General features: G+C 38.9%; 2 protein-coding genes across 2 annotated transcripts; both read left to right on the forward strand.

Moving 5' to 3' along the window:
• The first annotated feature begins 521 nt into the window (after positions 1 to 521).
• LOC141339062 (uncharacterized) lies at positions 522 to 9,747 on the forward strand. The gene is made up of 2 exons (XM_073844690.1): positions 522 to 671; positions 8,473 to 9,747. Exons 1-2 carry the CDS (start codon positions 587 to 589, stop codon positions 9,435 to 9,437), a joined length of 1,050 nt encoding a protein of 349 aa, XP_073700791.1. The 5' UTR covers positions 522 to 586; the 3' UTR covers positions 9,438 to 9,747.
• Positions 9,748 to 17,250: 7,503 nt separating this feature from the next.
• Positions 17,251 to 23,535, forward strand: LOC141339042 (uncharacterized). Its single transcript, XM_073844669.1, has 2 exons — positions 17,251 to 17,368; positions 21,537 to 23,535. Exons 1-2 carry the CDS (start codon positions 17,284 to 17,286, stop codon positions 22,517 to 22,519), a joined length of 1,068 nt encoding a protein of 355 aa, XP_073700770.1. The 5' UTR covers positions 17,251 to 17,283; the 3' UTR covers positions 22,520 to 23,535.
• Positions 23,536 to 25,305: the final 1,770 nt, after the last annotated feature.

The following is a 25,305-nucleotide window of genomic DNA, read 5'->3' on the forward strand; positions in this document are numbered from 1 at the left end:
GAAATTAATTATGGTTTAATGTACTATTGCAGTGCTGCATCTAACATTTATGAGCGCTAATTTGTGTGATTTAAAGCGCATCCAAACATCTGGGCGAGTCTCATTTGGCTTCCTTTATCGTGAATCAGTTATAGTAAACACGAATGAATGAAAAACTACTAGTGGTGGAGAAACGGAGCTTTATGAATGAAACGATTCAGTGACTCGAAGCGCTTGAATCAGTGCGCGCTCACGACACACGCTCGTCCACACTTTGTAAATACAACGAAAACCAAAACATACAAGGATGATAACTATAACAAACCTGTATTTAACGAGTGCATTAATACAAATGTAATATAATAAATGTGACCTACAAATATAAATCATAAATTCATAAATATACACTTTAGTGTGATAGTTTATTATTTAGCTGTGTTTTTTTATTGTGATTTTGTCTAATCAGTCCATTTAAGGCCATTACTTTCACTTTGACTGACTAGGGAGTCGATTGAGGCATGCATATTGTCTTTCTGTTGTTTATTCTCATCTTAAATGTCCCACACAGTAAACTCCTGCTGAAGCAGCTGACATCTGAGTTATAAAGATGGCGTTAATTAAAGAGGAAAGTGAAGACATAAGGATTGAAGAAGTATTCAGTCTGAAACAAGAAGACTCTGAGGAACAAGCAGGTTGGTGTTCATTCTCACTCATGTGATCTTTGTTAAAATGTTGAAATTAATGACACATCACATTAAATTAGAAAAAAACAACAACACAGAAGTAGCTTAAAACAATTATTTTGCTTAACACTGAACAAAATGTTACTTCTTTTACTTCAAAATGATTAAAAATATTAACTTTTAAAGGAAAAAAACAGCTAAAACCAGCCTAGGCTGGTTGGCTGGTATTAGCTGGTTTAAGCTGGAAGTAGCTGGTTTAAGCTGGTCAGGATGGTTTTAGCTGGTGGTTTTCCAGCCTGACCAGCTAAGACCTGCCTGGCCAGGCTGGAAAAATGGCCAAAACCCCTCTAAAACCAGCCTGGCGACCAGCTATGACCAGCTTAAACCAGCCAACCAGCCTAGGCTGGTTTTATCTGTTTTTTTCACCAGGGATAGGATCAAAAAGAAATCTGACAAATGCTGTTTTTATCACCTTTTGCTTTTCCATTATGCACATGGAAGCTAACAATATTCAGTATTTGAAATTCAGTTTGGCATTACTGTTTCCATGGCGACATGTCATGTGACACGCCGCAGCCACAACAGCACTGTAAGACACATGGATCACTTTTATTTCGTTTTCCCTTTTTTATTATTAATACTCACAAGCATGCTCGCTATATTTTGAAATATCTGATATTCCGATTTCAAAATATGTGCAAGTAAATGTATTTAAAAGTCCAAATACTTTTATTATGACCGCGTTAGTTAATCTATACCGGGTGATGGGCGCCGCCATGTTTGTTCGCGCTGAATCCGAGCTGTGGGATTTAACACACGCAAATGCATCCTCTCCTCCCGAAAGACATTAAAGTAAGTCTCTGGTGAGCTGGGAGAAAAAGAGAGTGAACTTTATAGTTACCTACATAATCTGTATATGATATCAATAAAATATGTTGTCAGAATATATTTGTAGGATCATTATTGCCGCTTCCATAGACATCAGTGTGTATTTTACAAACTATAAATGTATGGTTTTGCTAGTACTTATGTCTATTTAAATGTCTGAAACCTAAAATAAGCATTATATGGTTGAAAACACTGAATAGTTGTGATAATATGACAAGCAATCAGCGCGTCCGATCTGGCTCAGAGCCAGCAAAGGCGCCAAAACAGATTTGAATTCAGCAGTTGATCACGTGATGCGGCGAACGTTCGAATCACACCGGTGTGATCGTACGCTCCAGGGACCAGCCAAGACAAATCACACCGGTGTGATCGTACTTTCTAAAGGGTTAAAGGCAGTGCTTCGAGACGCTGCAAAAGACGCGAGACCTGACCGCAAAGGTAGTGCAGTGGAGCGAGTTTAATGTTCTATAGCTAATAACAACCTGAGAAAAAAAAATTTCTCACATTTTACTTGTCATTAACATTATACTTCTAAGACAAACGCGTCGTACTCAAAGAGGATATGTTTACGGTTAAAGCGGCTTACGGAGCCCCAGGGGAAAAATTTAAAGCGTGCGCACAATAGTATATTTCGCTCCCTCGCTTTACTAAATCAAATGCACAACTTACGCATAGTTCCCTTGTATTAAGTAAATTGAGTGCACGATATAATAATTTGTTTGTTGATTTGATTTAACTAAATTCTGGTCACGATTTAGTAACGTCATGCACAATTTACTAACATGAGAAAATACGAATTCATGCGGACGATTTGTTTTTCTTCCTGCATGTCACGTGCGGGGCTCTGTATGCTTTAAGCAGGGCTTAAAACGAAAAAAAAAAAAAGGTTTATTCTCAGCAGAATCGGTATTTTACCATTTCTGTTCGTGCGTTCTCTGTATCACCGTTCAGCGTTTTCTTTAGGCTACTCAAAAATAAAAAAATAAAGAGAGTCTCCTACCTTGCGCTTAGTCATAGCCAATACAGCGTCATCTTTTCTAGATTTTAGCCAAATGTTTTAAACTAAAGAAAAAACTTTAAACGCTTTAAAGACATTAAAGTATTTTTTCAAGATATTTAAAATGTTTGCTATATAGTTAAAACACGCTACTTGTGTGAAATTGCATTTTGAGAGAAAAAAAAAATACGTCGCATTTAATTATTACATTCAGAAATAGCTAATATAGGCTAAAATACCGGTAGCTTAAATCAAAATGCTTATAAACATTATAAACACAACTATAGGCTAAAATATCCACAACATTATCCTTCACAAAGACTATACTTTTTGCGGGGGGGCCTCTAAGATGTGCGGTACGCCACTGAGTTGAGATGATATTATTATTATTATTATTGTTATATTTTAGACATAAATGACAGATTTGTTCGTAATTAACCAGCTCTCTTGAGTTAAACTTTTAAACTTAAAGCCTAAAGGGGGTGTACTTGAGCATGTTGTAATGCTTGGTGGTTCAAAAAATGCATAATTTATCACATAATTTACATTAATACAATAGACAGGGAGATATTTTCACAGCCCACTGTGAACACCTATCTAATTCGCTTCAACCTTTTTGAATTGTATGAATGATTATTTTAGGTTCAAGTGCGAGTACGCATCCGGTGCAGAGTAGTCAGTGTCAAGTTTTCTTCCCCTAAGAGCTGGAATGAAATGATTTATATCCAAACATCATTGGTCAATTGTAATTCGAGTCATTCAAAGACGTATTCAGGGCCGTCCTCAAAAAGTTTCACTCCCATCCTCCCATCTCCATCGCTGACATACAGCGCATTCGCAACTCTCCGTATCTCCGTAGATCTGGATTGATGTTCAGCTGAACCTGGCGAGGATGGGTGCATGAAGAAAATCGAGAGTTAAGAAAATTCTTTCATTAATAAAGACAAAAACGGAGTTGAATATCTCGGAGACATCTATTTGACGTCTGCATTTACATCTCCAAGACATAGTTTGATTACAAGACATCTTTAGATTATTTAGAAACCAATAAAATCAGAGACAAAATCATATTTTAATATTTCCTCTTTTTCCTGTTTATTATTATTTAAAAAAATTATAGACATTTTATATAGGCAATTCAGAATCAAGCTCAGAATCGATTCTGAAATATTAGGAATCGATTCAGAATCGTTGAAGAGAGAATCGCGATGCATCGGAGAATCGTTTTTTTCTCCCACCCCTAGCATTTACATCTGCAAGACATAGTTTGCTCATTTGCAATATGTCTATTGGACGTTTCCTATCAGATGTCAAATAGACGTCTATTAGATGTCTTTAAGATGTTTGTGAATTAGAATGGATGTAAAACTGACATCTTACAGACATCTGCCAGACGTTTGTACACAGCAGATGCTTTCCAGATGAAGAGATCTTTAACAGACATCTTGCAGACGTATGTGTGCTATTTGGGATGTTTGCTCGTTTTATAATGCAGAAACAAAAAACACAAAAAGCTCACCGATCCTAACAAAGATTGCTACCGAGGATTAGAGCCCTGCACGGGCCTTAAAGGAGAAGTCCGGTGTGATATTGAGCTTAGGGCTGTAGCGATACACTAATCTCACGATACGATATTTATCACGACATTTAGCCAACGATACGATTCGATATAATTCGATACGATTCTATATAATTCGCTACTCTTACATCATTTTCTGATAGATTTAAAAGAGACAGAGTGATTTGTGACATCTTGTGAGTGTTTCATTTACTTGGATTGAATTAATTGAAATATACTCAAAAAACATCAGACAGCTTGCAAAATAAATGCTGGACAAAATTAATCAAAGATGTGTTGAGAAAAATGTTCCATTTATTGAAACAGTGCAAATTGTAGCTTACAAGCCTTTGAAAAGTAAATAAAGTGCAACATTGCAATTTGCAATTAACAATGGAGAGTTAAAGTGCAAGTGGCCTGTTCTGTTCTGTTCGTTTTAGCTTGACAATGAACATGAGGTAGCCAGTCTAGCTGCCATGTAAGTAAACATAGTAGTACCATGGCTTCTCCAAAACATCAAATAATTCAAGTCACTAAGAACATTTAACTTAAAACTTACAGTATTTTAAGGCCTGTAAGCCTACACGTATATGAGGTAGCCAGTCTAGCCAGCAAAAAAAAATAAACCATGGCAGCCAGACAATAATTCAAGTTGAAAAAAAATGTACCCATCTTAGCAAAGTAGCTTAAGGCCTTAAGTGAACACTAAACAAACTCTCCTCTCCACATAACTGCAGACCAAGTGATCTACATTGTCTTCAGATTTTTGTTCAGGAAAATAATTTGATCCACATGCTCTGGGAGAAGTGCACTTCTCTGAGCAGTGATGATATCTCCGGCGGTGGAAAAGACCCTCTCAGAGGAAACACTAGTGCCAGGGATACAGAGGTACCTTTTAGCTAGTTGTGACAAGAGTGGATACTGACACTGGTGCTCCTTCCACCAGACCAGTGGATCTTCTTTCACTTCCAGGAGATCTGCCTCCTTGTAGCGGGTCATCTGCTCCTTGGCCTCGTCCTCTTGGGTATTTTTCTTGGTTCGTGCTGCACCACCACCGTATCGTTCACCAAGAAGGGCAGCCAGTGGACAAGACGGCCTTGGATTCCTGGGTGGAGGACGCTGACCTTCAAATAAATAAACAATAAAAACAAAACAAAAAACATTACTTTATAGTTAAGCACATTCCATAATTGATACACAGAAGTTCAGACAACACCATGCGCTTCACTGGATAACAATGGGTAATACTACTGACCTTGACTGCTCACTCCTTCCATGAATTGCTCTCCTTCATCCACAGTGTCTTCATCATCTTCTTTAGATGCCATCCCCTCATCATCAGTATGAGCATTTGCTGTGCCCTCTTCATCCACACTCCAAAGTGACTAAGTCAACATAAAATGAAATTCATGAGCTTGTATAAATCTTTAATCACTATATTAAATATGCCTTTAAACATTTTAGTATTTAATTATGCTTTTAACACTATTTAATATTTATCTATTTTAAAATTATGTAGGATTTGCCTTTTAAACTAGCAGTACCATCACTGCCTTACCATACCTCTGATGGCTGCATGCTCAGTCTTGCAGCCTCTACAATCAGTCCATCATAAACTTCCTGTCTTTCATCTTCAGTCAGGAAGGGAAGACTTTTGAATCTGGGATCCATCGCTGAACATGCATGGAGAGTTGCCTTGAGGTCAATGTACCTCTTCTGAAGATCCCCAGCCATGGCAGCCTTCATCTTTTTTATGACTGCAGATTCACCTTCGATCGGTTTCAGTCCGTTGTTCAGTGTGTCCTGGAGGGGTGCGACGACTGACAGTGTGGGGGTCTTCTCCTTGGACATGTACTGTGTAGCCTCTTTCATGGGCTTCAAAGCGCTGACTACTTCTTCAGCTGTTGTCACGTCCGACTCAGTCAGTGTGCACAGATCTTTCTCGGTCTTCCAGACTTCACTCGAGAGCAGGGTTGCGCAGATGGCTGGTTGTTGCTCTAGGAATCTTTCCAGCATGTCATGCGCACTATTCCATCTGTAGTTAAATAAAAGAAATATACTTTATTTATATTTTATTTATAGACAGCATAGATGCTTTACATAAAAGACTAAACAAATTAAATAATAATGTAATTAATAAATTAATAAAAAAAAAAAAACTATTCAAAAGTAACCACACACTAACCTGGTAACTACATCCGTCATCAACTTGTGCTCTGGGAGTCGTAGAAGCCCCTGTTTCTCTTTCAGCATGTGGTTGGCTGTGGTGCTCCGTCTGAAGAAACTCACAATGCGTCTCACCCTTCCCAGCAGGCGTGCGACTGCTGTTATTTTGAGGGCACGTTGTGCAGCTAGATTTAGTGTATGAGCATAACATTTGACATGAAGTGTGAATGCTGCCTCCTCAGCTGCGATTGTCATATTTGACGCATTGTCAGTGACAATTACTGGATCCTTTTCTGCGATTCCCCACTCAGCGATGGCCTTTCTCAGATGTTCTGCCAGGTTGTGTCCGGTGTGGCTCTCGGGCATGTCCCTGGTTTGTAAAACATACGTAACGAGCTCCCATTCCTCGTTGATAAAGTGGGCCGTGATGGTGACATATGCTTCAGTTGTGCGCGAGGTCCAGCCGTCGCACGTCAGGGCAACTCTCTCCACGCTGGCCAGGGAGGCTTTAACGTGTGCCCTTGTCTGAGCGTACAGCCGGGGAATGCAAACCTTGGTGAGGTGTTCGCGGGTTGGAATAGGATAGCGGGGCTCCATCGCGTTCACCATGCGCCTAAAGCCGGGGTTTTCCACCACTGAATACGGTCTCAAATCCTGACAAATAAAGTAGGCAATGGACTCTGTAATTTTCTGCGACCTTGGTGAAGCAGATGGAAACTTGTGGGAACAACCGCCATCGATGTCCAACGTAGTTTGTTTTTGGTCACGCGGCCGCTGCTGCTTTGGGTCCTCCGTAAGCATAAACTTGTCCAGGTGGTGACGTTTTAGGTGCGCTCGTAAATTTGTGGTATTGCCGGAATATTTAACGTTAGTGCCACATAGCTTACAAACCACAATGCTTTTATCCAAGTCGTTGCTTTCCTTCTTTTTTTTAAAACCAAAGTGCTCCCATACATCTGCTTTTAAGCAGGCGGGTGCTGGATTTATATTCGCCGCCATTCTCTGAATATCCTCGCTCTGACTTGGTAAACAGGAATAGGTAGACGTCTGAATCTGTGTAAAGTTAGTTAACTTGCTCTACAGCAACACTAGCGGCTGGCTGACCAAATCGCTCTTCCTGCAACGCAAACGGGGGTAAACAACACGGGGGATTTGAATGGGACGTATGTATCGATACTCGCGGCTAAAAAATCGATACTTTCTTTGGGAAAAAAATATCGATTTATATCGCAGAATCGATAAAATCGTCCAGCCCTAATTGAGCTAAAGTGTATTGAATCATGATACCGAGTGTGAACGTACCTTGCATATCTCATCTCGTCTTGTCCACTGCAGTCCGAAATCTGGGGTCAGTTAGCCGACGCTAACAACAGGTTGTCAATGAGGGTGAATAGGGCATCGGGGAAGCCATGTAAATAAATCACTGTTTTACGCCATTTACGAGGCAAAAAGTAGCTCCACACTTCATTGGTAGACTTCCAAGGGCCCTGACATTTAAAACGAGACATTGAGAACTCATAAAAAGCACCGGTAGTTTATTTACGAGAAGATTTATACAGACAGTAACTGCAAGACGTTTAGCGGCCGCCGCCATCTTGAATTTAGTCACGATAAGTCGAGTGTCGAGCAAGAAGGAACTTATCAGGTTATAAACTTATCAGGTTGTGGTTTCCTTCCTGCTCGTCACTCGACTTATCGTGACTAAATTCAAGATGGCGGCGGCCGCTAAACTTCTCGCAGTTACTGTCTGTATAAATCTTCTCGTTAAAAAACAAAAAAGTCTTTTATCGCTCTAATGGCGGAACAGTGTAACTAAAATCACCATCACGAACACGCACCGCTTCTCAATACTAAACACTATTAATAACTACTATTATTTATAATATATTATTGATTGAATAATAACATTTAATAAACAGCCATCATAAAAGTTGCTAGGCAATTCAGTCAAAAGTACACCGGCAGCGCTCTGATATACAGTATTGGATTTACATGAACATGATGCAATTTTGCCAAAACGATTTGCTCTGGAACTAATCATAGATTATAATAATGTTGGCTATAATGTTCTGAGATTACAGGTGACAGTAGCTTTGTGGTTGTAGGATGTGTTTGATGCTTCACATGTCTAAATGTTTTGAAGTCTTTTGCTTTGTGTCTTTAAACTGGGGTTAAATTGCATATCTTTCTTTTTGCTCTAGACCTGATGCCACTGAAAGAGGAGAGTCAAGATCTCAATGACGTGGAAGACAAATATCAATATGAGAATCTTCACCAGTTCATGCCTGAAGAAGAACATTTTAGCGACTCTGAGATTAAAGTTCAAACCGGAAAGAGCCCTTTAACTTGCCAACAGTGTGGGAAAAGTTTCAGTCACAAAAAAACCCTGAACAGGCACGTGAAAATTCACACCGGAGTGAAGCCTTTCGCCTGCCAACAGTGTGGAAAGGGATTCTCTGATAGAACGAACTTTGATGCCCACATTAGTGCTCACACCGGAGAGAGACCTTTCACCTGCTCTCAGTGTGGGAAGAGTTTCACACAGAAAAAACACCTTAATACCCACATGATTCTTCATTCTGGACGGTGTCCATACACCTGCTCTCAGTGTGGGAAGAGTTTCTCACTAAAAGGAAACCTTAAGACTCACATGAGAACTCACACTGGAGAAAAGCCGTTCGCATGCGATCAGTGTGGAAAGAGTTTCACACACACTAAAAACCTTAAAGTCCACATGCAATATCATATTATCAGACTTAACGAAAACCCTAACCATGACATTTACACAAGAGAAAGGGGTTTTATATGCCAACAGTGTAGAAGGAGTTTCGAAGACAGGACATCCCTTAAGAATCATGTAATGACTCACGTTGGAGAGAAGCCTTTCATGTGCGATCACTGTGGAAAGAGTTGTGCAAACAAAGCGTACCTAGAGAAGCACATAAGGATTCACACTGGAGAGAAACCGTTCATCTGCCCTCATTGTGGAAAGAGTTTCCCGTACAAAGGAACCCTTAAGACTCACATGAAATCTCACACTGGAGAGAGGCCTTACAAGTGTCTTCAGTGTGAGAAGACTTACATATATCACGCAGGCTTGAAACATCATTTACAGACTTCACATCTCAAGGATGAGCTTCATGTCAGTTCTGCTGCAGACTCGTGAAAGTGATGTTTACACTGAAAGCAGGCTACATCTACATCACTTCTTTTATTTGCATCCTTCACTTCTTTATATTTCCGCTAACTTTTTGTTACAAATAAAAGGACATAAACTTATAATGAACTCGGTGGTGTTAGTTGATTTCAGTGATTAGGTAAACATATGTTGTCAGTCTGGATTTGAATATGGCAGATGAACCATGATTGCTGCATACATAATTGTATAAATTGGAGGAAGTTTGTCATTTAACCAATATGAAAGGTTTGTGAGACGCCATTAACTTGCAGAGCCACTTATTGTGTTATCAACTCAAGGAAGACACAGTTGTAATAAAAGATTGATGAGCTGGATGGCAGTTATATGTTCTCTTATGGAAAGATAAACCTTAAAGAGTCTTGGCCTCATTCATGTTAATATATGAGTGAATTCAGAGTAATCTGCCCTTAAAACAGACCTTCTAGATCAGGGGTGCCCAACCCAGTTCCCGGAGATCTACCTTCATGTAGAGTTTAGGTCCAACCCTGATCAAACACACACTGTCTGTAATTATCAACTGCTCCTTCAGATCCTATTTAGTTGGTTTGGGTGTGTTTGATCAGGGTTGGAGTTGAACTCCGCAGGAAGGTAGATCTCCAGGAACAGGGTTGAGCACCCCATTATAGGGAACTCTCTTCCAGATTCACAAACTCGTTGTAAACATCAGCTTTGATAGTTCAACATGTGTATGTTCAATCAGCCTAGTCTCAGACTAAAATGTAACTTGCACTGACTGATCATAAAATATATCAGTGACTTTGTTTTGTCTCAAGACGTACACCAGTAATGTTTTTTCTAAGACATGTTTTGAAAACTTCAATGTCCTAATTGAACTCCTGGCTTAGTCTAAGTCCTGTCTGTGAAACCAGTTTATCAAGCTTCTCAAAGTGCCATTTTAGTCTGAAGTGCTGAGAATTCATGAAGTTTACTCCTACTTTCAAACTTAAGTATAAAAGTTATCAAATTTCTTAAAGCTAAGAATCAGTCTTACTCTCCCAGTTAAGACAGCTCCAGAGGTCTCTCAAGTGGTTAGGAGTTGCCAGAGTAGGGGCTTGTGATGGCTCTGAAGAGACAGATGTGCGCAAATATTTTTATCGACGAGCAGTTAATCCAATGGTATCGTTTGGACAGAGCAGGCATCATATTTGTCAGTGATTTTGCCAAGTAAGACATGTTCCTGGATCAACATCTTTTGTTGATCCTGGAACAACATTACTGTCCAAAACGATAGACTTAACCCAATCCCAATCCCTACCCCTTAACCTAACCCTACCCACAATTTATTCCCAAAATCAAAGGGAAATAATAGCTGATTAACAAGGGTGTAGAAGCACCTAACCCTGACACCAAGCCTAAAACTGACATTTCCTGAAAAGTTATCCATCAATTCTGATTGGTACATGTGCGATCTGGGATCATTACACAAACAGACTAACATCTGTTTACCGTTGTTTATCATAGGCATGGTCCCCGAACTTTTGATCACCCCTGTATTTTTAGATAGCATGAATAGTGTACCTTGTAAAGTGTGCATTTAACACTGTCATTGGATTACTCCTCTGTAGTAACTTCATCCGATTCTTCATCTCTGGATGTGAAATAGTCTATAATAACACCGTTTAGAACTGACTGACAGATTGAGACGAGTAAGATTGTTTAAGTGAGCAGCTAAGTTATTTCAGACTGCGTTGTTGCACTGCGCCATCTCAAGATATTAAAAAATAATAAAAAAATAAAAAACTGCATGTCATAGTTTACACAGGATTGGCAGGGAATGTGCATTGATGCACCTTCATTAAATGTTACATGGTTTATTTTGATAGGTTGACTGTTTTGTAGGGTTAAGGGAAAGCACCTCCGCAGCGTGTTCTTAAAAGAAGAAAGACCGCTTGCTGCAATAAATCGCTATTTTTCTGCACTAAACAAGTGAATTTGCCAAGATATTTTCAGAGATGATAGACAAGATGTTATAGAACAATAATTGAGTGAAAACCAAATTTTGACCAAGAAAAATTACATTCAACCTATTTTTCGAATTTCCTGAAAATGTCTCAGCGCGACATCTGACAGGGTTTCCCAGATCGCATCACATATAGCTTTAATTTCTTATTTTTTACATATCGTATCATAAGAAGTATTGTGGAGAGAGGGATTGGCCAGTGGAAGCGTAGATTCCACATTCTACACTCAGAAATTCAGTACGCCCCTAATATTTTATAAGAGGCATAATATTTACAACCCAGCTAACAATTTTTGGTTCCCAGAACGTTCCGGGAACGTTCATTTTTGGTTACCAGAACGTTCCCTGTTAGCCTAGAAAAAGGACCAGCATAAACCAGCAAAGGACCTGCATAAACCAGCAAAAGACCAGCATAAACCAGCAAAGCGCCAGCATAATCCAGCAAAGTGCCAGCATAAACCAGCAAAGGACCAGCATAAACCAGCCAAGAACCAGCATAAACCAGCAAAGGACCTGCATAAACCAGCAAAGGACCAGCATTAACCAGCAAAGGACCAGCATAAACCAGCAAAGGACCAGCATTAACCAGCAAAGGACCAGCATAAACCAGCAAAGGACCAGCATAAACCAGCAAAGGACCAGCAAAGGACCAGCATTAACCAGCAAAGGACCTGCATAAACCAGCAAAAGACCAGCATTAACCAGCAAAGGACCAGCATAAACCAGCAAAGTGTCAGTATCATATCTGTGTTCTGTCTTGTTTTCCTAGTGTCTTTTCCCCTATGTTTCTAGCTAATATGGTTTAGTCCTTGTCTCCCCCTTTTGGTTATGTTTAGTTAGTTCAGTCATGCCCATATTTGTATTTCCCCCTTGTTATCTTGTTATCTTGTTTGTGACCACGCCCCCGTTTCAGTATATTTAAGAGTCTGTGTGTGCACTCCCCATTTGTCCGTCAATGATTCTGTTACCTCTGTTTGCTTGTTTTCATGTGCTCATCTTATACTCCCGGTTTTTGTTTGTTTGTATTAGTTACAGTGTTATATTTAATAAATTATTTACGTTTTCATTTACTCCGGTTCTCCTCATCATTCTCCACTCCTCAACCCCGCCTGGATCGTGACACAAAGGACCAGCAAAGGACCAGCATTAACCAGCAAAGGACCAGCATAAACCAGCAAAGGACCAGCAAAAACCAGCAAAGGACCAGCGTAAACCAGCAAAGGACCAGCAAAAAACAGCAAAGGACCAGCATTAACCAGCAAAGGACCAGCATAAACCAGCAAAGGACCAGCATAAACCAGCTAAAACCAGCATAAACCAGTTAAGGACCAGCATAAACCAGCTAAAACCAGCAAAAACCAGCAAAGGACCAGCATAAACCAGCAAAGGACCAGCATTAACCAGCAAAAACCAGCAAAGGACCAGCGTAAACCAGCAAAGGACCAGCAAAAAACAGCAAAGGACCAGCATTAACCAGCAAAGGACCAGCATAAACCAGCAAAGGACCAGCATAAACCAGCTAAAACCAGCATAAACCAGTTAAGGACCAGCATAAACCAGCTAAAACCAGCAAAAACCAGCAAAGGACCAGCATAAACCAGCAAAGGACCAGCATTAACCAGCAAAAACCAGCAAAGGACCAGCGTAAACCAGCAAAGGACCAGCAAAAAACAGCAAAGGACCAGCATTAACCAGCATAAACCAGCAAAGGACCAGCATAAACCAGCTAAAACCAGCATAAACCAGTTAAGGACCAGCATAAACCAGCTAAAACCAGCAAAAACCAGCAAAGGACCAGCATAAACCAGCAAAGGACCAGCAAAGGACCAGCATAAACCAGCTATAACCAGCATCCCAGCACCCCAGCACCAAAACATACCTAACTGTTTTTTTCAGCAGGGATGTCCTCCCATTCCTTTCTTGTCAGCGCTGGTTAATGTTGGGATGAACTTGCCTTTAATAACCCGTTTGCGCTGTTCTACTAATTCAACAAGCAGTAGCGAATCCAGGGTGGCTGATTTTATCGTAAAATCTAGGCTATATATTGGCAGGTCGGTTAACAGCACACCTGTTTAAATTTGGTAATTAACACAGGGTGGGGGGGAAAATAAACGTTTATCTTTGATTTGCAATAACCAGCAAAGGACCAGCATAAACCAGCAAAGGACCAGCATAAACCAGCTAAAACCAGCATAAACCAGTTAAGGACCAGCATAAACCAGCTAAAACCAGCAAAGGACCAGCATTAACCAGCAAAAACCAGCAAAGGACCAGCGTAAACCAGCAAAGGACCAGCAAAAAACAGCAAAGGACCAGCATTAACCAGCAAAAACCAGCAAAGGACCAGCGTAAACCAGCAAAGGACCAGCATTAACCAGCAAAGGACCAGCATAAACCAGCAAAGGACCAGCATAAACCAGCTAAAACCAGCATAAACCAGTTAAGGACCAGCATAAACCAGCTAAAACCAGCAAAAACCAGCAAAGGACCAGCATAAACCAGCAAAGGACCAGCATTAACCAGCGTAAACCAGCAAAGGACCAGCGTAAACCAGCAAAGGGCCAGCATAAACCAGCAAAGGACCAGCATAAACCAGCTAAAACCAGCATAAACCAGTTAAGGACCAGCATAAACCAGCTAAAACCAGCAAAAACCAGCAAAGGACCAGCATAAACCAGCAAAGGACCAGCATAAACCAGCTATAACCAGCACCCCAGCACCAAAACATACCTAACTGTTTTTTTCAGCAGGGATGTCCTCCCATTCCTTTCTTGTCAGCGCTGGTTAATGTTGGGATGAACTTGCCTTTAATAACCCGTTTGCGCTGTTCTACTAATTCAACAAGCAGTAGCGAATCCAGGGTGGCTGATTTTATCGTAAAATCTAGGCTATATATTGGCAGGTCGGTTAACAGCACACCTGTTTAAATTTGGTAATTAACACAGGGTGGGGGGGAAAATAAACGTTTATCTTTGATTTGCAATAACCAGCAAAGGACCAGCATAAACCAGCAAAGGACCAGCATAAACCAGCTAAAACCAGCATAAACCAGTTAAGGACCAGCATAAACCAGCTAAAACCAGCAAAAACCAGCAAAGGACCAGCATTAACCAGCAAAAACCAGCAAAGGACCAGCGTAAACCAGCAAAGGACCAGCAAAAAACAGCAAAGGACCAGCATTAACCAGCAAAGGACCAGCGTAAACCAGCAAAGGACCAGCATTAACCAGCAAAGGACCAGCATAAACCAGCAAAGGACCAGCATAAACCAGCTAAAACCAGCATAAACCAGTTAAGGACCAGCATAAACCAGCTAAAACCAGCAAAAACCAGCAAAGGACCAGCATAAACCAGCAAAGGACCAGCATTAACCAGCAAAAACCAGCAAAGGACCAGCGTAAACCAGCAAAGGGCCAGCATAAACCAGCAAAGGACCAGCATAAACCAGCTAAAACCAGCATAAGCCAGTTAAGGACCAGCATAAACCAGCTAAAACCAGCAAAAACCAGCAAAGGACCAGCATAAACCAGCAAAGGACCAGCAAAGGACCAGCATAAACCAGCTATAACCAGCATCCCAGCACCCCAGCACCAAAACATACCTAACTGTTTTTTTCAGCAGGGATGTCCTCCCATTCCTTTCTTGTCAGCGCTGGTTAATGTTGGGATGAACTTGCCTTTAATAACCCGTTTGCGCTGTTCTACTAATTCAACAAGCAGTAGCGAATCCAGGGTGGCTGATTTTATCGTAAAATCTAGGCTATATATTGGCAGGTCGGTTAACAGCACACCTGTTTAAATTTGGTAATTAACACAGGGTGGGGGGGAAAATAAACGTTTATCTTTGATTTGCAATAACCAGCAAAGGACCAGCATAAACCAGCAAAGGACCAGCATAAACCAGCTAAAACCAGCATAAACCAGTTAAGGACCAGCATAAACCAGCTAAAACCAGCAAAGGACCAGCATTAACCAGCAAAAACCAGCAAAGGACCAGCGTAAACCAGCAAAGGACCAGCAAAAAACAGCAAAGGACCAGCATTAACCAGCAAAAACCAGCAAAGGACCAGCGTAAACCAGCAAAGGACCAGCATTAACCAGCAAAGGACCAGCATAAACCAGCAAAGGACCAGCATAAACCAGCTAAAACCAGCATAAACCAGTTAAGGACCAGCATAAACCAGCTAAAACCAGCAAAAACCAGCAAAGGACCAGCATAAACCAGCAAAGGACCAGCATTAACCAGCAAAAACCAGCAAAGGACCAGCGTAAACCAGCAAAGGGCCAGCATAAACCAGCAAAGGACCAGCATAAACCAGCTAAAACCAGCATAAACCAGTTAAGGACCAGCATAAACCAGCTAAAACCAGCAAAAACCAGCAAAGGACCAGCATAAACCAGCAAAGGACCAGCAAAGGACCAGCATAAACCAGCTATAACCAGCACCCCAGCACCAAAACATACCTAACTGTTTTTTTCAGCAGGGATGTCCTCCCATTCCTTTCTTGTCAGCGCTGGTTAATGTTGGGATGAACTTGCCTTTAATAACCCGTTTGCGCTGTTCTACTAATTCAACAAGCAGTAGCGAATCCAGGGTGGCTGATTTTATCGTAAAATCTAGGCTATATATTGGCAGGTCGGTTAACAGCACACCTGTTTAAATTTGGTAATTAACACAGGGTGGGGGGGAAAATAAACGTTTATCTTTGATTTGCAATGTGTATATCATAATGTATTCTCTTGAAAATTCTTCACTGTCAAATGTGTGTTGAATGTAATGTCCTCTTAGGAATTTAACCATTCAGTGTGAAGGATTTTAAAAAAAATAGCAGGATAATTCACCAGAGGAGGGCATTCAAAAATCTATTTTAAATGCATATTGAAATATAAAAATACATTTCAACTTGACAGTGTTGATAAGACAATCTTTAAGTTTCATTTAAGTGAGTCTGCACACAATAAATAATACCATTGAAACATATATGCTACTAAATGATTGTTGCATATTTAATTTAACATTTTATATTTAGTAATAAATTGATATTTCTCTAAATGGTTTCTGCAATAATGACTGTTTTGCCTTTCAGAGAAAATCTCACACAGGCTTTTTGTGTATTTTCAGAGCATTACTGGACAACATATTTGAATATATATACTTTACATAAAACTTTGTTTCGTTTTCTGTAAATTGTTTTGAACTGTACAGGACTTTAGTTTTGTTTTGAGATGACGTCGTAAAACCGCGCCTGTGATTCGACTGAAGAAAGGTTTGGGTTTCTAAGCTATTTATTTAAAGTGCAAAGAGCAATCTGTTTTAACAAGCGATGTACAATTACTCTTTGTTTAATGTAATATTGCAGTGCACCATCTAACATTTATGAGCGCTAACGTGTGATTTAAAGCGCATCCACACATCTGTAACAGAAAAGGTGCGTCTCGTTTTGCTTCTTTCCTCAAGAATCAGTTTACCATAAACACGAATTGATGAGCAAGTCCTAGTAATGGAGAAACGGAGCTTTTTTTAAATAAAAAAAAATGTACGAGTCAATTGAATCAATTCGGAAAAACGATTCAGTGATTCGAAGCGTTTGAATCACCTCGAGCTGATAGTAAACACAATATAAATACAACGAAAACTTTTTAAGCTTTACAAACCTGTATTTAACAAGTGCACTAACAAAAATGTAATATAATCTACAATCACCAACAATATAAATCATAAATACCCAATAATGAGCTTTCTAGATCATTGTGGTGCTAACTACTGAACTGAGCTGATTGAGATTGTTTGCTTGAATTGTTCTTTCTGTCATCTTAAATCTCACAGAGTGTCCAAACTGAAAAACTGAGTAACGATGGCGTTTATTAAGGAGGAGATTGAAGATATGAAGATTGAAGAAGTGTTTAGTCTGAAACAAGAAGATACCGAGGAACAAACAGGTTGGTTTTCATTCTCAAAGCTAAACAGAGTCATTTAATCTTTATATAAAATGTCCAGCTCTACAGAAATGAATGACATGTCACATTAAAATATTAAACATAATACAAAAGTAGCATGAACAAAACATTTTTTTATTCAACATTAATTATCGTTTTACTTCTGAATCGAAAACAATGAAAAACACCTTTATTTCTTGAAAGTGAAACTTTTTTTTTATTGCGAAAATGTACATATCAAGACACAGCTATCATTAATACTGTAAATAATCAACAAAAATATTATACTTACAACATTATAGCAAAAATAAGGGAAAAGATTAAGAAAAAAACATACACATACACAAAGAGCAAGAATCGACAGAGAAATATCAAATAAAATATGTTACGATAATAAATATTTGGAGATAGAGAGGCAAAGAGTTTCAGACTTTCGCTTTAGATTTTTAAAATACTTAAAACTCTGAAACATTTTTATGAACTCACAAAAAAACACATTAAAGGAGGGCTTACGTTTTTTCCATTTACACACACGAATATGATATTTACCCAACAATAAAACAAAGTTGACAACATCTGAAAACATAGAGAGTAAGAGAGTATCGTCTGCAAACTGACTTATGGTAAACGTTTTACCAAGAATATCAAAACCTATATTGTCCTTAAGATTTTTTTATAAATATAGACACGAGTTCAACTGCTAAAATAAAAAGTAATGGCGAAATTGGACATCCTTGACGAATTCTGGGTGATGAACCATGATTAAGGGATACACCACTGTAAATGTCATTATAGAACATGGAGATTACTGTACGAAACATGGGGCCAAAGCCAAAGATTTCTAAAGATTTAAACAAAAAATGCATGCTCAAGTGCATCAAATGCCTTGAAGAAGTCCAAAAATAGAAGTAAACATGACTGAGGAATTAAATGGTTATAATCCCGCATATCAAGGACAATTTGATAAATGCAGATTGCGCTTCACTAATAATCTCACTTGTTCCTTGTTTAAGTCTATTTGCAAAAACATGAGCAAGCAATTTAAAATCGTTAGACAAAAGCGTCTATAGGTCTCCAGTTATCTAGAAATAGTTTATCTTTGTTTGGTTTTGGGACTTAAATAATTAAACCATGCTTCATAGATGGTGATAATTCAGCTTTATCTATACACTCCTTTAAGGGTTCAAAAACGAGGGATCTTATTTCGGGCCAAAAATGTTTATATAGTTCTACCGTGATGCCATCAATACCTGGGGATTTTCCTTTGGACATCTGAGTTGTAGCAATATCTAATTCTGAAATATCAATATCAGCTTCCAACGTTTTTTTAAAGTCACTGTCTATTATAGGAACTTCATCTTTTATAAGGGAAAAGAAGAAATCACAGTCTCTCTTGTTAAATCTTGATTCATATAAATCACTATAGAAGGAAAAAATATATTCATCAATCTGTGTTTTCCCTTCGCTTATAAGGTTATCAATACTAAGTTTATTAATAGTTTTTAAAACTTGTTCGTGCTTTTTTTGCCAAAATTTTTCCTTCTTTAATTGCCAGTCTTTTTATACAAAATTTGACCCATTTACCAACTGGAGTTAATTCTGACATATTTTTGACATCATTAATCATTACCAAAATGGACCTACAAAAGGAATCACGTTTCAGTAAATTGCTATTAAATTTCCAATGAGATCCCACTGATGGTGGATTATCATTACTCCTACGTGTAAGCAAAATTGCACTATGATCAGTTAAAACTGATGGAGAAATATCTACTAGATTACTAGATATTAACCAAAAATCTAATCTAGAACGTTGAATACGCCCTGAATGGGATCCCCATGTAAACTGTTTCTTCTCTGGGTTTTTCACACGCCAAATGTCGATTAAATCGAGAAATTGGGATAGATTATAAATTAGGGGATTAAATGAAAATGTGTTATAAGGAGTAGGATATCTATCCTGCCATTCATCAGGAACAGCATTAAAACCTCCTCCAATAATAATTTTATCCGCAAGATACATGTTCTTCCATTCATCAATCATGGTAGCCATATTCATACACTTATTAGTAGAACCATATACATTTATCAAAATGTAATTACAAACCACCATCATCCAGTGACCCTCACTATCACTTAAATTCGCAATGATTTTAGTGTCCATTCGATTAAACAAAAAGGCAACTCCTACATCTGTTGAATGTGTCTCTCGAAGAAAGAAACAGTTAACTTTTACTTGCTCCTTGCGAAAAAGAAAAAGTGCCTTACGTTTAACATTACACCTAATACCTCGAACATTTAAAGATAACAGAGAAAAAGACTGAAAGAATAACTTAATTTTTAAATTACACTCATTTTTATACAGGCGTATTATATATTATCACACATTTAAGACCGATGTAACCTTCAAAACTCAGAATTGACTGTATGGCCTATTTGTGACCCTGGACCACAAAACCAGTCTTAAGTCGCTGGGGTATGTTTGTAGCAATAGCCAAAAATACATTGTATGGGTCAAAATTATTGATTTTTCTTTTATGCCAAAAATCATTAGGAAATTAAGTAAAGATCATGTTACATTAAGATTTTTTGTAAAATTCCTACTGTAAACCTATCAAAATGTAATTTTTGATTAGTAATATGCATTGTTAAGAACTTAATTTGGACAACTTTAAAGATGATTTTCTCAGTATTTAGATTTTTTTACACCCTTAGATTTCAGATTTTCAAATAGATGTATCTCAGCCAAATATTGTCCTATCCTAACAAACCATACATCAATAGAAAGCTTATTTACTGAGCTTTCATATTATATATACATCTCAGTTTTGTAAAATTTAACCTTATGACTGGTTTTGTGGTCCAGGGTCACATATGCATGATCTCCAGTTTTCCCGGCCATTTTTTCGTACGGTTCACATTAAAGTGACTTTCAACAGAACTGAACTTTTAAAAGCCACTGAATTGGCTAAAAAATAAAATAAAAATTACAATACTTTACAGTCACCGTAAACCAAGATAATCGGTCTTTTGAACAAATATGTCTGAGCCTGTTCGACAAAAAGTTCGACTTGTCACTCCGCCATCTTGACACACCCCCAAGTGGAACTTTTAAAGGGCATAAAATAGAAAAACTTGTTTTCCTTTTGAGAAACAAATGAAATGAATGCTGTTTTTTAATCACCTTTTAGCTAACAATAATTAGTATTCAAAATTAATATAAACAAATATTCTGCAAAACTGAATATAGTTAGTTATAGAAGATATTTCAGACAATTGACAAATTTGTTTTTAATTAACCAACTCTCTTGAGCTAGTTATTACCCCATGGTTTACTCACCCTCAAGTTATCCTATATAGGCCTATGTGACTTTCTTCTTTCAGACGAATCCAATCAGAGTTGTGTTATATAAAGCTTTTCCAAGCTTTAAAATGGCAGTAATTGGCTGATGAAGTTCAATAGTCCAATAGGAGTCCATTATAACTGCATCTATTGCACCAAAAATTGGTACAAAGTAGGTCTTTGAATGGGAAATGCACCCTGGAACAATAGAAACGGACAACAAGATCATTGTGTTAGCGTCAAGCTAGTACAAAGTAAAGCACTGCAAGTAACTTTTTACCTACAAATAAACTTTTTTTTAATACGTTCGTCAACTTGCAACCGAACATTTTTTAAAAAATTTTAACTGCATATGTTTCTCTGTTTGCTTTAGACCTGATGCCATTGAAAGAGGAGAGTCAAGATCTAGTTGAGAAGACAAAATTATATTTTATTACCCCATGGTTTACTCACCCTCAAGTTATCCTAGGTATAGGCCTATATGACTTTCTTCTTTCAGGCGAATCCAAGAGAGTTGTATTATATAAAGCTCTTCCGAGCTTTAAAATGGCAGTAATTGGCTGTTGAGATTCAATAGTCCAAAAGAAGTCCAATAAAACTGTATCCATCATTATAAATCCATCTATTGCACCAAAAATTGTATGGGAAATGCTCCCCAGAATAACAGAAATAAAACATTTCACTTGATTAAACAGACCATAAGACCATTGTGTTAATGTCAAGGTACAAATAACAAAATACAAATAACTTTTTAACTACCAATACACGTTTTTAATACATTTGTCACAACTTTTTTTTAAAGTGCATATGTTTCTCTGTTCGCTTTAGACCTGATGCCACTGAAAGAGGAGAGTCAAGGTCTCAATGACATGGAAGACAAAGATCAATATGAGAAACCTTGTCAGTTCATGACTGAAGAAGAACATTTCTGCGATTCACAGATCGAAAAGATGTCCGATAGAAACATTAAACTCCACCTGAAAGATCAAACTGAAGTGAGCCCTTTGATTTGCCAACAGTGTGGGAAAAGTTTCAGTCACAGAAGAAGCCTTAACAGACACATGAACATTCACACCGGAGTGAAGCCTTTCGCCTGCCAACAGTGTGGAAAGGGATTCTTGGATAGAGGAAACCTTGATGCCCACATAAATGTTCACACTGGAGAGAGACCTTTCACCTGCTCTCAGTGTGGGAAGAGTTTCACACAGAAAAAACACCTTAACGCTCACATGATTCTTCACACTGGACTATGTCCATACACCTGCTCTCAGTGTGGGAAGAGTTTCTCACAAAAAGGAAATCTCAAGTCTCACATGAGAACTCACACTGGAGAAAAGCCGTTCGTATGCGATCAGTGTGGAAAGAGTTTCACACACAAAAACAGCCTTCATCTCCATGAGCTATATCATATCAATTTTCAAGAAAACCCTAACCAAGACATTGGGATTCACACAAGAGCGAGGGGCTTTATCTGCCAACAGTGTAAAAGGAGTTTCAAAGACAGGATATCCCTTGAGAATCATGTAAGGACTCATGTTGGAGAGAAGCCTTTCATGTGCGATCACTGTGGAAAGAGTTGCGCAGACGAAGCGTACCTTGAGAAGCACATTAGAGCGCACACCGGAGATAAACCGTTCATCTGCTCTCATTGTGGAAGGAGTTTCCTGCACAAAGGAAACCTTAAGATTCACGAAAGAGCTCACACTGGAGAGAGGCCTTACAAGTGTCTTCAGTGTGAGAAGACTTTCATGTATCACTCAGGCTTTAAATATCATTTAAAAACTTGCGTCTGCTGCACATCTCAAGCGTGAAGCATTTGTACAGCATCGCAGCAGCTCCAAAGAGCTTTATTGTCTTTAAAAACAACTAAATAGAGTTTAGCAGCTCTTCAGATGACAAATGCAAATTACAAAGTTTGTAGAAGCTCATTTACAAAACTGAGCCATTCTGAAGGACATCAGTTGATTTGTGATCACTTTTGCCATCACACTTAAAGGAACACTCCGCTTTTTTTTGGAAATAGGCTCATTCTCCAACTCCCCCCGAGTTAATAAGTTGAGTTTTACCGTTTTGAAATCCATTCAGCCGTTCTCCTGTTCTGGCGATATCACTTTTAGCATAGATCATCGAATCCTATGAGGCCAATAGCATCACGTTCAAAAATGACCAACGAGTTTCGATATTTGTCCTATTTAAAACTTGACTCTTCTGTAGTTATCGTGTACTAAGACCGGTGGAAAATGTAAAGCTGTGATTTTCTAGGCCGATAAGATTAGGAACTACACTCCCATTCCGGCGTAATAGTCAATGAAGTTTGCTGCTGTAACATGGCCGAAGGAGGCGCAGTAATATCATGCAACAAAACGTGACCAACTGCATGCATAGGGAGTGTTCCTGCGTGATATTATTCCGCCTGCTGCGGCCATATTACGGCAGCAATATTACGCCGGTATTAGTACACAATATAACTACAGAAGAGTCAAGTTTTAAATAGGACAAATATCGAAACCCGTTGGTCATTTTTGAACGCGATGCTATATTGGTCACAGGATTCAATGATCTATGCTAAGCTATGCTAAAAGTGATATCGCCAGAACAGGAGAACGTCTGAATGGATTTCAAAACGATAAAACTCAACTTATCAACTCAGGGAGAGTTGGAGAATGAGCCTATTTCCCAAAAAAAGTGGAGTGTTCCCTTAAAGGATGCATTTGAAAAGACATAAATGTGAGACCCTTTTTGTGTTCCTTCTTTAATAGGAAATCACTACATCTGATTGTCCACTTTCATGACCACTTCTTTTATTTGCATCTTTCACTTCTTTATACTTCAGCTCGTTGTTACAAATAAAAGGATATCAACTTTTAATGAACTCTGCACTGTTATATGATTTCAGTGATTAGGTAAACACATGTTGTCAGTCTAGATTTGAATATGGCAGAGGAGCCATGGAAAATTGTTGAGTCAATAATTATAGAAATTGTAGGACGTTTGTCATCTAACCAATATGGATTTGAGAGATATTAACTTGCCGTATTGTCAACACAAGAAGACACAGTTGCAATAAAAGTGGGTTTACTAACAAAAGATAGAGAGGTAACTAAAAGCTACTAAATGAACACCATGAATGGATAAAGAGATTGAGTGCTTAGTGAGTCGGACGTTCTCTTATGGAGATTCTTAAAGACTTAGTCAAATCAAAATGTATTCAGACACCTTTAACATTTCTCACATTATCAGTTTATTCAGTTAATGGTAGTAAACTATGGCAAGAACTCAAGAGGTAAACTATGTCAGAACAAAATTATCTTGATAATGTCGGATAACTTTGATAGACATGTATATAACCAAACATGGTCAGAGTGTCTGAATAATTTGCATAACAATAGTAATCTGCAGGCCAGGTACTCCGATGCCACAAAGGTGACCAAATGCCTGATCTTTTGATGCTATCTGACAGTCTGGATGCGGACAGGTCAGCTTCACTTGCCACAGTTTTCATGGCATCCAGAGTAGCAGGGAATGGCCAAAGATTTATTGGTCTTCAGTGGCACCTGTGGAGGATACCACCAAACCCTCCTAAAGTCCAGCTCAGGATGGATATCGGACATCCACCTCTGGTCCACCTCAGGCAGGGTGTATATCCGTCCAGCTGGAAGACTGGGGAAAAAAAAAAAACAGAAATAAACAATGGCAAACAATGAGGTTCAAAAACGGCCGGTGTCATGGTCTTACGACCAAAGGTAGCTTACCATCTTTTACTGGCAGTGTCAGAAGTTCAGCCTGATCATCACATTGTCAGGGATCAGACAAAGCACAAAGACAACGACGTAGAAAAAAGACATGTATTAAATAAATCCAAAGGAAGCACAGGATGGTAACATTTAAGACCGACAAGGATGCAGGGGAAAACACACACATTAAATAGACAGACTGATTAACACATTCAGGTGTAGACAATGAGGGAGAACCAAAACACACAGATCTGCGGGGGGAAATGATGGGAGAAACCAACTAGAAAGTCCGGGGGTGTGACGCACATGCTTTGTTTGCTGCCATGACTCACGTTTACTGAAATGCGACATGACATCAACGTGACATGGCACTAAAACTTAAAACTGCTTACCTCAAGCTCTTATTCCTTCCTCTTTCGCTGTTTCCCCTTTTTTTGAGCACACAACTATTGCCAAAGTGTGATTCATTATGCTCTTTTTGTTTACCACTAGAGCATGCTGATGATTTTATTTTTATTCTTCTATAGTTACCTGTATCATAGCCAACGAGTCAATAGTTGTCATCATCGTACATTTTTAATAATAATTTGTTACAGTTATATAGTGCTTTTCTGGGTACTCAAAGTGCTTTACATTGTGAGGGGGGATCTCCTCAACCACCACCAATGTGCAGCATCCACCTGGATGATGCGACAGCAGCCATATTGCGCCAGAATGCGCACTAGCTCATTGGTGAAGAGGAGATAGAGTAAAGGAACCATTCACTAAATGGGGATGATTAGGAGGCCATGATGATGGACAAAGGCCAATTGGCCAATTTGGCCAGGATGCCGGGGTATCACCCCTACTCTTTTTCGAAGGAC

The sequence above is a fragment of the Garra rufa genome, chromosome 1, assembly GCF_049309525.1.
Source record: "Garra rufa chromosome 1, GarRuf1.0, whole genome shotgun sequence".
Lineage (NCBI taxonomy): Eukaryota > Metazoa > Chordata > Actinopteri > Cypriniformes > Cyprinidae > Garra > Garra rufa.